We start from the raw sequence: 13,660 nt of genomic DNA, 5'->3' as shown, positions 1-13,660 counted from the left end.
TATTTTGTTTTTGGTGTATTTTGTTTTGTTTTTAGTGCATTTTGTTTTGTTTTTCGTGTATTTTGTTTGGAAGTCGGTTTTGTTTTTTATACTTATGATTGTTTTCATTCGTTGGATAATTCTCGATTTTGTTTACTTTTTAATTGATATTGATTAACATCTATTACCTTTTATGTTAATTATTATTAGTGGTTTTTATTGATTTGGCTCCAAGAACTTAGTAATTTAATTCATGATTAAAAATTTAAAACGAGTAGCGCCATCTGTGGTCAAAACTTACAATTAAGGAGAATCAACAAGATTGTTTAGTAGATATCGTGTCAAACATTGTAGCTAATAAAGTGCACATAAATATTTAATTTATGACAGCGAGCCACCGCGGAGCTGGCGGCTGGCAATTATTTGCCAACATAAATTAAATTTAGCATAAATAATGATAAAACCAGGTAATATATTCCGTTTGAAATTCATCGATTTGTAACTAGATTAGTTAATTTAATTCGTAGCTAGTCGCCATCTTAATCAACGCCAAATGGCCTTATAACGCCTCTAAAATCTCTTTATTAACTTTTTGAATCAGTCCCGATGTTGGTAATACGTTATTGATATTTGTGAACGGGCTGGATAATAATATTTGTATATTATTCCCCAGCGTAAATTGACCTTCCCTGCCCTTGTATATTGGTTTAGTTGAGGCGTGAGAGGGGTGCAAGTTATCGAGTTGAGGTGTCGAGGTCCGCTGGTCGGGCATAGTGGTGTCCACAATGGCTGGAGAGGTAGGGTCGCATCACAATGAGCCTGCCGCGTAATTGTTAAACTGAACGGGGGTCGAGCGGCTCGTCAACTGTTCCGTCACAGATTAAGCTGATAATTCAACAAGTTTTTGTTTCGCTGCCTACGACACGTTACTTAATTAGAGACAATTATAACTATTGTTATATGCTAGAAATACAATGATTAAATTGTTAATTAAGTAATAATAATCATCTTCAGAGTATACATACTAAAACTTTATGATCAACTAGCAACCACTAATCTAACACTGTACAGTGATCAATGAGTTATGAAATTACGGTTAAATTTTCTACATTTAAATAAAAAAATTATTTAATGTTTACAGTAAAGAACTTATTTGATATTTTAAATTACAAAAAAAAAAAGGGGTTTTGCAATTTTATTGTTATTCTCGAACAGGGAAACAGACGCAAATCAATTACTAAAGAGGGAGCCGTTAAACAATACACGGCCATTACAATAAACACGTACTAATGAACTCTATCGTAACCTTTGTAAAGTGAATGAAGGTAAGCGCCGATACCGATCGCACCGCTGCGCCGCGCAACAATATACTTCATCCCTTATTAATTATTTTATTGTAAGCATAAAGGATGCCGTAATCGTCAGAATAATAATATCATCGCGCATAAAGTCCCGAGTAGCAAGGCAACACAAGCGTAAAAATGACACGCCGCGCCACCAATATGTTTGTGTGTATTACATTAGATTTATTCGACTGGGTCACTCACACAGGCGTGCTGCTACCCCGAGCCGGGGGCGCTTCGGTGTGGGGGCGCCACGCACACTCGCGCACTGCCACCCGCCAGATGGCGGCACACACGGCCATGGCGACAGGGAAAGCTACACTGTGCAAACAAATCCCGAAGCGCCGTCCCTCTCGGCGTGTCGCTGTATTGCTCCGTGTCGCGCTTGCAACTGTGTGCCGTCGACGCGATCCGACGTAGATTGCTCTGTGAAATTGCCAGGTAATAGGCCGGGGGACTATATAACACATACTTATTGGTGGGTTTAGACGCTCGACGTCCTAATCGAATTGAATATTGGCGACACATTGACGCCGTTGACTTACCAACTTATTTATCATGCAATCTACTTTGATATGTAAGCGACGATTAAACGGTACACAAACACAATGTTAAAGTACACAGAAGTTGACAGGTAGGCCTCTATCTAGAACATGAATCAATAACTTTTGATGCAATAAAACCTTCAATGAATCAGATTAATCTTCAATGCATTGAGGATGCAATATTTGTAAGTATAGAGAAATAAACAAATATGATGAACGAAGAATAAAAAATGTAACAGAAAATACCCACATTTAAGTTCCAACTACCACGCTAATTTCTCAAACTACTAAACAAACTTGTACGATGTGTTAAATAAACAAGATGAAGTCCCTGTAAATGTTAAATGAGAATAAAATGACATGAAATTCAAACAAAATATTTTGTGATGTTAAAAATAATGTAGATCACAACATTATTTTCAAATACTTTAAATCGTTTATACGTACAAAATGACGGAAATATCATCAGAATCATATACTGGCGGGGACATTTATACACGTCTCAATGACAGCACTAGAAAAAAAACACTCTGTTTATAGATCAGAGAAGATATATTAAATATAACACGAGATGTTCAACGCGTTATTAACAAATCTCTCAAACTGTGACACATATAAACAACGAACTGGAATATAAATAACTGACTGAATTCCCCGCCCACAGATTAAGAACAAAGAAAAAGCGGAGTATGATTAGGCGCGACGTCAGCCAGCGCGCGAAGTGTCACAAGAGTTGCGACGACAATGAGAGATCGATTCCTGTGAGCGACTCGCTATTCAAATAGGGTTGTCAAAATTAATTAATACTGTTCAGCATTTGGTTCAATTTAGTCACATTATTTGGATCAATAACCTAGCAGACACAGCATCTATTTATCTTGTCTCATATGCTGTTTACTTTATCCAGAATTTCAATTGATTTGTAGAGAAATGAAATTGCGTAAAGTGTTCAAGAATTAGTTTGTCTATTGCTTGTAATATCTACATCATGGTGATTAAATAAACTTTTGTTCTATCTTTTTTGGGTCTAATGGTACCTTATATTTGTTCAATATTAGAAATTAATCTTGTTATTAATTTCTATGAGTTTAATTAATCTTGAGTGAGTTGTTTAATGTAAATAGTCATATGACATTGGGCATGTGTTTTGCGACAGTATATTTCCTAACGTGACCCCCGCATATTGTCACTAGAGATGACTTCAATTTGATAGGGGCTAATCATAATCGAATCTCGAGCGTCGGATTTAAATGAGGCAATCAATCAGTGCGGCAGCGCTCGCTGACGGCCGACTAAAAAGACGCGAGCTTAGACACATTGCACCCTATTTCTTTTGAACACCTTTAAACGCCTGTCATCCAACAATATGTAGCTAGTCAGTTGTGGTTCCATTCTTCCCAGTACAATTTCCTGACAATTATAACACAGATTAAATATAAATAAATCGTAGAATGAAATAGCTTTACTATAATTTTAAAAGCTTTAATTTTCCAAATATTTGTTAATCCATGAATTATATTCAGATACCCTCGTGTAAACTCCAGGGTAAGTCATATCCGCACAGCCTTCGCCCCAGGACACCACGCCGACTAAGGTGTTGTTGACGACCAGAGGACCTCCCGAGTCCCCCTGGCAGGCGTCTCTAGGCGGATTATCAGCACTTGCACATAACATTCCTTGCGTAATGTCAGCGATACGTATGTATGCGCGTGCGCAGGTATTTTGCTCGACTATTTTGACTCGCGCTGCCAGTAACACCGAAGAAGACGCTCCTGTAGACTGTAATGGAATAAAATAATGTTGTAGATAACATTAAAAATTTAACGGATCATTGCTGAAAAGGTAACAGTATAAACTTACCGAAATATTTCCATATCCAGAAACTAACGCAGTTGAACCAACTAGCAAAATAAAATTAGCGTTTGGTATACTAGCAGCTTGCACACTCGCACTATACGTCATCCTCTTCGTGGTGATCACCAACGAAATATCATTTTCCAACGTCGTCGTGGAATATAACTCATGGATGATGACCTTTGACAACTCATATGTCTTACCTCCAGATAAGCGATATGAGGTTCCTACGACTGCGCGCAATGATGATGGTTCTAATTCATAGCTGGAAAATATAAGACATATAAGTATCATATGAAGAATTTACTCCGAAATACATATTGAATCTTAGATGTTAGAAAGTATATCTGATTTAGTGTATTACTGAGACTGTTAGCTAGTTAGCTGTTAGTTAGCCTTTAACCATTAAGATAAGCATTTAATGAATTGGGCTATTTGTAAAATCACTTACCTTGCTGTACAATGGGCTGCAGTAACCAATGACTTCGTACTGATCACAGTAGCTCCACACAAGTGAGCCCAACCTGATATCACTTTCCTTCGTAAAATTGCTTGATACGGCACCTCTGTTATGTCGACTTCAATACCATTCACAATGCGAGCTGATGTATCCGTTGCTATCAAATTAGTTGGTAACGATTCTAGTTCATTTGATAAAACTGTAACAAAAATAAAATGTTTGACGCATTTATATTTAGTTCAACATCTAACCGCAATTGACGATGAAGTAAACGATAAAAGTTTTTTCTAAAGTTCTTTTGTTTATAAAAATAATAAAAAAAATTTTTGGTCACTGGATTGTTATAATCTACTGGGTTGCAATCGCATAGAAATAGCACTACTTCACAGTTAAAATGGATTTACCTAGAACCAAAACTAAAACCAATGTACACTTCATGTTTCCAGTAGATTACTAAAAATTTAGTTTTTTGAAGCAGGTTAACTTTGAAGTGATAATATTTTATCAATCGCAGACGCTCTTCAGCTTATCATTTCTTACTGAATCGCATCGAGTACCGATCTGATAAGGTTTGGGAAATTCTACGTAACATGTTAAAGTAAGTTATGACGTAGTATACCAATAAAGAAGAGATAAGCCTGTCTGTTGTAAATAGCTTATTAAATTTAGAAAGTAAATCTACGACGTACTATTTTTAGGTTCCAATTGCTTTGATTGCAAGAATAAGCGCTTAAGCACATAGGTAATTAGATATTCTAATAGTGAGGCTGGAGCTACAGTACGCATCAACATTTTTAACTAAATAATCAAATAATCAGTTAGGTAAAATATTTTCGTAACATAGGGAAAACTATGTTGCGGTTAGTTGTTATCTGACGTGAACGTTGGAAATTACGTTCTTATCTATGTTCAACTGATAAAAATCTGTCAAATAATTGTGTTTCAGTTCCAATCATTTGTTGCCTCGAATGTTATAAATAACGGCTTCGTTAAAGTGTCAATCAGTGTCGACTGTTTTGAAAAATGTATTGTTAATTAATTTACAAAACGTTTCACACAAAACGCAGTTAACTAGATAGAATACTATTGAATTCAATCGATCAAAGAGCGATCAATATTTTAAATTAATTTTACTTTTAATTGATACTTGTCTTTAACAAAAGGTATATTAATATCGTCAGTATTAAGACGTGTTGATCACAGTTATAAATAAATTTACATTCATTCCTCTTATATAACAACTAAATAAAATAAAGCGTTAAAACAATTGCATAAACAAAGCTTGAATAAGATAAAAATGTTTGTTGTTGCAATTGAATCAAAACGTTATAACACCGCGAATTCGGATTACGACTTGTTAGCGACATTAAGTTTGCAGTCGTAAAAAAGGTGCAAATTATATTAATAGCCTTTTAATATGGTTCATTCAGTACGGTTGGGGTTTTATTGCCAATCAAAATGATGTCCCGCGCTCACAGCAATTTATGGAAACATTATTGAATCGGAAGTCAAGCAGAAATCTGCTTCAATTTTAATGCACTTGTATAAATATTTCTATGGAGTAATTTACAAAAAAAAAATAGTAGTATACGAAGTTATGTAAGGCAGTTAAATTAAAAATAATCATATTAACATTATAAATGCGAAAGTTTAGATGGATGGATTGTTACAGTTGTTACAGTTTGTACCCTAAACGGCTGAACGGATTTCTATAAAATTTGGTATAGTTGTAGAAGATATTTCGGAAGAACACTTAGGGTACCTACTTTTGATTTTTTTTAATTCCACGCGAACAGAGTCACGGGCGACAGGTAGTATTAACAAAAATGTCAACTGTTAATCTATTATAAGTGTCAAAGATGGATTTTTTATTTATTTTAAATTCTTTATAAAACAACGAGTGGCGCCATCTATTATCCGCAACGACTGAACAATGCAGTAGCAACAGGACAGGCGATAACAGATCTAGTTATAACCAGTAATTAATATTCTGAAACACGACAGTTAGTGCAGAAAACATGCTAATTACTCGCTTTACAATAAGTTAATACCAAGCTACTGTAATATTAAGTAATCAATTAATTATTTTTGACTGAAATTAATTTAGCATTTAATTGAGTACGTAAATGTTGGTTTGGTTAGAAAACTTTTTTGTAAGTGCAAATGCTATGATTTAATAAATCATATTCCATTAAAAACTTTTTTTTTTTTCAAGAAAGTCCCTACACATTTATGTATTCGCGACGGTATCTAATAAATCTTTCCCTACTAATATTTCAAATTACATGAGCACTCTATTGCCAAGTTCGGTTCATGAAGCGATCATTGAATTAGTAAATGTAAGTAGGAAACGTTTAGACGGTGTAATAAGCATATTGAGCGAGATAAGATAGCGCCGCTCGAATGAATGGAAAGTCAGGCGCATGGGAGCAGCGCCCACGCGCATTCCGCGGGGAGCCAAAGACCTCTCTCTTCCCCCAACATACAACCAAATAGACAATTGTTGTGTTGGGATGTCACAGACGATATACTTTTTGTGATTTGAATTTCTATTTAAATGGGAATTTCAAAACCATATGAAGGTGGTCGTTTGTTTAGTAGTGTTTCAAATAATATTATGAATGTTTTCACGATCAAGGAAAAACACATTTATGGTTTTTGTAATGTTCGAAATAAAACGCAGGTATCAAGTCCACGTATTAACCGACTGCCTCAAATATGTACAATCATTAGAGTATAACCCTATAAGTGAAAATACATCACAGTTTTATGGAAAAACTACGCATCTAGCTACAAAATGTTTAAACAGGACATGATCAGGAAATATTAACGTAGATCAGAGCAGTCTCAGAAAAATCTGTTATTGTTTTGTTATTAAGTTTTTTAATATCAATAGAAACATACCTAAAGAAAATAATGAGTAGATTCGTATTCAAAGCAATTAACAATCGTGTAAATGTGTTATTTTTTTAACATTTAAGATGTGTTCAAGTATTGCAGACGTTAAACTCTGACGTCGATGGATAATGTTTTTAATCACGTTAAATTTTTACAACAGCTACTTGTTACAACGGAAGTCTTTTTGTGCTCGTGCGCAGTTTAAAACAGTTTTACACTTGGTTTACCCAAAAAATACAAGATAATCTTAATTTTATAATCTTTGTGTCGGTTTTAATTAGTTTTATTGAGAGTATAATTTATTTACCTCTCTGTAGTGAAGAAACACCTTCGTGATATTGTCAAGGAGAGCGGTCGTGACTCTCAGGAATGAGGAAACGGTCCGGTGAGGGAGAGTGGTGAGAAAATATCATAAGAGTATAGATGGTAAATAAAACCTTACTTTTTGCTGATTAAGTTTCTTTAAATCGATGGTAAAAACAGATGTTATTGAACACAAACACTTGACATCGGCTTACTAATGTCTTGTCTGGTTTATGTTGGATTATACCTGTTTATCTCTTTGCTTGTAATCCTTTATAAAGTAGTTAGAGTTCTAGAGGCGTACGATATTAATTGGCTTAGGCTTATAGGCTGAGGGACACTAGACTACCGGTATACTATAGCATTTTACTCATGGAATGCAACGTAAATGATTATTCAGTAGAACCTCGATAAGTTAAAGACCGAGGGACACAAAATATTTTAAATTATAGGGGTCTAAGTCTATCATGGGTCTATGTTATTGGGCACTGATAGGAAGGGAACATATTATTTTTTGAAGTTATAGAGGTTTTTAAGTTATCGAGGTTCTACTGTATTTATATTTAAGAACCATTTTCGACTGGTGCGAATATTTAAATGAGCAATATAAGTACTATTTCCACTGGAACAGAGCGTCAAAAAGCAGTCAGTCAGGTTACAGTAGCGCGTCTAATCGCTTAGATGACATATGCGTTTGTAACAAACTTTTTGAATCTACGAAATAGTAACAAACTAACCAAAGTCATTTTATCCAGATCTAATTAACATGAAATAATTTCGTCAGTAAACAAATAAACATAAAATAACAAACATTTTCTAATTTCTTGGGAGCTGTTGGTTTGTTAAATTTATAGCAGAAAATAATGAAGTAATGCATCAATATAGTGGTGCATAAGCGGTGAGTTTCGCAGCCAGCCGCCGCCGGTGAAGCGTGAAGGACGGGCGGTATCGGCGCGCTGTGATTTGACGGCCGACTTCTAACCGTGCCGTTCTACGCGCACCCCAAGGTAAACGCGATGAGCGTTTTTTAAACTAATTATGTTTGCGTACTTTTTACACGAATTTATTCATCATATTCAGATAATTTTATATCTACTGCAAAACAATAATAGGATCAAATATTAACTTACTGTTGTTCGCGACTTGGTCGGCGTGAAATAATAAAAATATAGCCTATGTTACTCATTGATAACGTAGCTTTTAATTGTGAAAGAATTTTTCAAATCAGTCTAGTAGTTTTTGAGTTATTTCAATACGTATAAAAATACAAATCTTACCTTTTTATAAGCTTAGTATAGATAAGTATAGATTTGAGTTACTGTCTAGAAGACACCTTTTACTTTTATCAGTAGTCTAAATATCAATACAGTTTATAAAATACCGGAATATCAATATTGTGGAAATGTCCTCAAGAAATATTGTAAACTCATGTCTAAGATGACGCCCGATAGTTTCCACTCGTATCAAGAAAAATATTGGTCAAATACGCTAGATAGCGATTTCCATGGTATTTAAAATTACACTTGTGGCACAACCCAAACATCATATCAAATGTCCCACAATGTGTTGGTGTTATCATTATTGCGACTTGAGAACATTATATCGACAGTTATGATGTTTTTTACATACACTCCGTTGAATTTGGTTAATTAATTTGATATTAGTCGTCTGTAGCTAATTATGACTTAATTGCATAGAATGTGGCTACTTAATTAATTATTAATTATAACACATCTAAGACGCTAAGATATGTCGTTCTCATGTCCGATTGTCGCGGAATGTGTAATCTTTTATTTGCATCTTTATTCTTGTTAAAATATTTCATACATATTAAATTAAAGAATTAATTTATAATGTATTTTTCACTGTACAATTGTTGGTTGAAATTGAGAAAAATCGTTGATATAAATGAATTGTGAAATTTATCAAAAGATTTTCTTATAAGCCAAAGGATACGAGAACATTGTTCTGGTTAAGGTATTGATCATGAGCTGGTCTAGCTAACGAATGTTAGAGAGTAGAATATCCTTCTGTTTGTGATTATTAGGTCTTAAATATAGGACACTGCATCGACCTAAGACCCTTGTTAGTGGGGAAATATGGGACCTTTATACAGTTACACGCATGCTAATTTTCCACTAATGGAGACACTTGGAGTATGTTTTATTTTAGTAAATCTATAATGAGGAGTAAATAATTCTCTTATTATATGCATATAACCAGTGTAATCGTTTTTCTAATTGGAATTTTTTAGGCTTAGGTGGAACTTATAACTGCTGTTAATAATTATACGAGCGGCTATCGTAATGGAAAAGACAGCTAACGAACAGTTTTTTTAAAGATACTTTATGCCATTGCGTTAAAACTATTAACCGAGAAAGCCGCTAACATCAGTACTATCTTACCATAGGTACGATTTACATATAAAATTAGTATTTTCACGTGGAACTGAGATTGTTAGTGAATTATCCGAGCCAGTGGAGCGACGATTTCCTATTTATGGCGCTTTGGCATTGCGCCTTTATTTGTATCAAGGTAGTGAGCGTAAAGAAATAAGCGTTAGATAACTTCATAATATTTCCTATGCAATTTAACTGGACTTTTAGTAGAATGAGTACCAATTGTATTTGAAACAAAATATGTTTTTGAAGAATTCTGATACTACAGTGAATTAGGCTTTGTATTTGTCATTGATTGGCTGTGAGTATTTTACTAAAATGGTTGTTTAATTTAATATTAACGAATGTTTGTGTCGGTGGGATGTCGCAAGATGACGAAGAAGTGGCGCAAGTGTCGAGAGGAGCGAGTTAAAGGCCGCTTAGATTGACGACATCTTTCTTTAGCTATGTGTACAATTTTTTTACATTTAATTTCTAGTAAATAATTCAGTTGTGTTTTTGTTTGGAAAAAGAACCAAATTTGATAATGTGCTGATACTTGGAGTGATTGTTAAACCTTCTAAATACAAGTTATTAATATGGCTTACGTTTAGGAGTGAACTAGTAAGAAGTGATTGATGAATGGTCTTTGAGGCTAAGAAACTTATGGCTATGATTTTTTATAATTGCCATTACATATTGGTACAATAGATAACAGTAACAGGTTAAAACTGAGGGCCGGCGGGTCGGTGACTAGCTGTACAAAAGTTGCCGCTTATAGATGGGTTAAGGATCCGCGGATTAAATTGTATTTTGTTTCAATTGCTGAAGGTAACTGATATATTCTTCAAGTCTTATATTAGTCGTAGAAAGTGAATCGATGTTTGAACCGGCTATCACATAAGTCGTCGCATAACAATAGCACGCCGGCGATTTCCTGACGTTACGCGCAACACATCTCGTGTTAATATGCACGTGTGTTTGTAGAGCATCGCCACGCCGGTGCAGCGGCCGTTTTCTATTTTTCAATCGAGCCGTTCCGCCTTTCGATACTTTCCTATACTAATATGTCCACCGAACCAGCACCACCAGCCCCTTCCTGATTCACTTATTCGTACACTGTTCGTACGTAACGAACGAGCGAGGAATGTAAGGCCGAGGCTCCGGTTAGAGTGGTCGCGGCAAGCGGAAGGCGGCGAACCCGTACAATGGCCGACGCCGATCACCGCTACGTTCCCAGCTCATTACGTATTTACTATAAAACTTCTGCTTCTCGCGCTGTTGTGTGAACGGACCGTTTTATTTTTTATATTTTTTATTTTTTCATTTGTAGTTAATGGAATCTTGCTTCGAGGAAGTTAGCAACGGTCATTTATCGCAAGGGGACTCAGTAATGCGGCTAATGATTATTTCGCTACTGAAATTACTCCGACTTGTTGCGTTAAGGCTCGTGTTTTGCAAACATACGGTTAATGAAAGCTCATTAATCAACAGAAAGCCTAATTATTTCAAGAAATAACGTTGGCAGAAATTAAATACCCTCTCTACTAAATCACATATGGTATGTTCTTTTACTATGAGTATAGTTCAATTCACAGCATCATTTGACGTCAGTCGTTAGATAAACTTTTCATAATAAGGCTCTATCGTCGTTCACACGTTTTACACAATGAATAGATTATACTAGTTATGTAATAGACAATATTATATAAGGAATTAAGTTAATGTAGTCTGATTAAAAAGCATAACACTAAGCTATCTAAATATCTAAAACAACCTTCGTGCATTTCAATTAAAGGATCTAAAGAAAGAAATAATAAAACAAAGATCAAGTCAATGTAAATTTAACACATTAGCCTCGTGTTGTGTATTCAACCTTTCATCGATATGCAAGTCGGTCACTCATCAATTCACGTCGTCAGTACGCCCGCCATTATTGTAGGCTATGGGTATGAGTAGGTGAATCCAATGGCATTTGAGGCCCGGTCAGTCATAACATATTGCATTAGATGGAAACTTTGACTGACATTTGTGACTAAACCAAATGTTGGTCAATCACTTTTAATACATTAGTGCGTGTACATTCAATTGTTTAGAAGCAATTTGAATGATTATATTTGATTATTATTATAAAATTTTGATTCAATCGAAATATTTCATATACGTTCTTAAATTATTTTCTTTTATGTAGCTTAGTAAGACTAATCTACTCGTATACTATCTATATCTATACTTTTGTAATAAAGCGTAAACACACACTTCTTTGTTGCTTAAGATGTCAGCAATTACAGCATATTTTTGAATAATTCTTTTTTTAATAAAAAATCCTACACTTGCGTCATGCTTTAGACTATATATTTTCTCGCCATTAAACTTAGGGATAAATATTTTAGATAAAAACCCTAATGTGGGAAAGAGACCATAAGTTGTTGCCAACATAAAGGAAGCAAAGTTGCCATGGTTTGACATCATGTCATGTCATTTTGATATTTGCAATTGATAATTTGACAAATGTAAACAATAAAATAAAATTTTCATAATTTGCGGATGAAGTCGCACGGGAACAGCTAGTTTAGTATAAAATAAATTGAACATAACTTCTTGGTACCCCATTTTACCGGCTTTCCACTGTTAATCGCAGTTAAAATATTTGTACACGATCGTTCTTTGGACAGTCCAACCTACAAGACTGAGTAATGGTATTCGTTCGATAGAGTTGTTAATGGGAAATGAATATATCGGTGTATTGAACTCTGATCGCGGAGATACGACGTTTGGGAATGAGTCCTATGTGTGGGCATTCACCTAATTTGGTTAGATTAAATTGAAAAATTAGTTTCTTTAAAAATATAGTTAATACATGTTTCAAACCCACTTTTCGCCTACAAAAATACGCGAGATATCTATAATGTTAGTAACGTATAAAATAAAATTTTAATTCATATTATTTGTGTGAATATTTACAAGGAACAAAAAATCCTTGGTGATTTTTAAGTTCGGTTTTTCCGAACATAAATTTCTTGCAATGTATATCAAAGTCATTAAGCATTAGTAGGAAATGTTTTTGTTAGTTACCGACTAAAAAACTGAAACCGGTGTCAACCTACATACTAAATTTATGGTCGAAATCCTATTTCATTGTTGAGGAACAGTTGACGTTTGACCTTGTGCTCTACGCTCGAGTATAGAGTTACAACTGGATTTCATTTTAAGTACGAAGTAAAAAGAGATAAAGTCAGCTTTTGTAAATAATTTTTTTTAACTCTACTATGCTATGTGGATATACTAAAATCTAAATTACGTCTAAATATGTATTACAGTCCATACCATGATATGATCATTTTGTTCTATTTCAACATACCTAATTTAGCCATCTTTCGATAGATTGTTTTTTTGTGGAAATGTTATTGTCAGTGAAAACTTACGTTAAAATTACAAGTATCTACATCTGCTTTGTAAGAAATGTCCGAAGGTGCGAGTGGCGTGGGCAGTGGTAACAAAACTTAATGAACTACATTGTCTTATTGCTTTAAATGGCGGTGCGGGTTTTTTTTTCTGAGTCCGTCCGCTGGACACATGTAAATAGCGTCGTGGGCGGACGGTTTCCGACGTACGCGTCGCTTACTTTTATATTTACTAAGATGTACACCAGTTTTGACTAGATCTGTATAAACAATGTAAACATCTTTTACATGCAAGTAGCGATTATATTTTTAGTAAAGGGATGGTTTTTAAACGATACATTTAAACAGCGATAGAGCCCGCTTTAACATCTTCGCACCAATGGGTCAGCTCGCCCGGTGAAATACCACAACCACACAGAAGATAGATGTGACGTGGGACCAATTCAGCGTTTCGTCTGATGAGTGTGGTGCCGGAGGCCCAACTTTAGTGACTCTT

The 13,660-nt window shown here is 34.8% G+C and overlaps 1 protein-coding gene and 1 long non-coding RNA gene across 3 annotated transcripts in view; one reads left to right on the top strand and one right to left on the bottom strand.

The window, feature by feature from the left end:
* Positions 1–13,660, top strand: part of LOC106103706 — a 121,821-nt gene that overhangs the window by 88,648 nt on the left and 19,513 nt on the right. The window lies entirely within an intron of this gene.
* On the bottom strand, positions 3,335–4,681 carry LOC106103704 (trypsin-1-like). The gene is made up of 4 exons (XM_013283537.1): positions 4,586–4,681; positions 4,173–4,380; positions 3,728–3,986; positions 3,335–3,646 (listed from the first exon to the last, which is right to left on the bottom strand). The coding sequence occupies exons 1-4, from the start codon at positions 4,617–4,619 to the stop codon at positions 3,350–3,352; spliced, it is 798 nt and encodes a 265-aa protein (XP_013138991.1). The 5' UTR covers positions 4,620–4,681; the 3' UTR covers positions 3,335–3,349.

This window comes from Papilio polytes, unplaced genomic scaffold (genome assembly GCF_000836215.1).
Source record: "Papilio polytes unplaced genomic scaffold, Ppol_1.0 DF823731.1, whole genome shotgun sequence".
Lineage (NCBI taxonomy): Eukaryota > Metazoa > Arthropoda > Insecta > Lepidoptera > Papilionidae > Papilio > Papilio polytes.
Note: the sequence above shows the minus strand (reverse complement) of the source record. Positions and strands in the feature narration are given on the sequence as shown.

Bases quoted from the DNA above. Each gene is read 5' to 3' on its own strand.
- LOC106103704 (XM_013283537.1), bottom strand. From the start codon at position 4,619: ATGAAGTGTACATTGGTTTTAGTTTTGGTTCTAG. The intron at 3,987-4,172 runs GTAAGTGATTTT...TATATTTTCCAG, and splicing joins GCAGCCCATTGTACAGCAAG to CTATGAATTAGAACCATCAT. The intron at 3,647-3,727 runs GTAAGTTTATAC...ATTCCATTACAG, and splicing joins CTGGATATGGAAATATTTCG to TCTACAGGAGCGTCTTCTTC.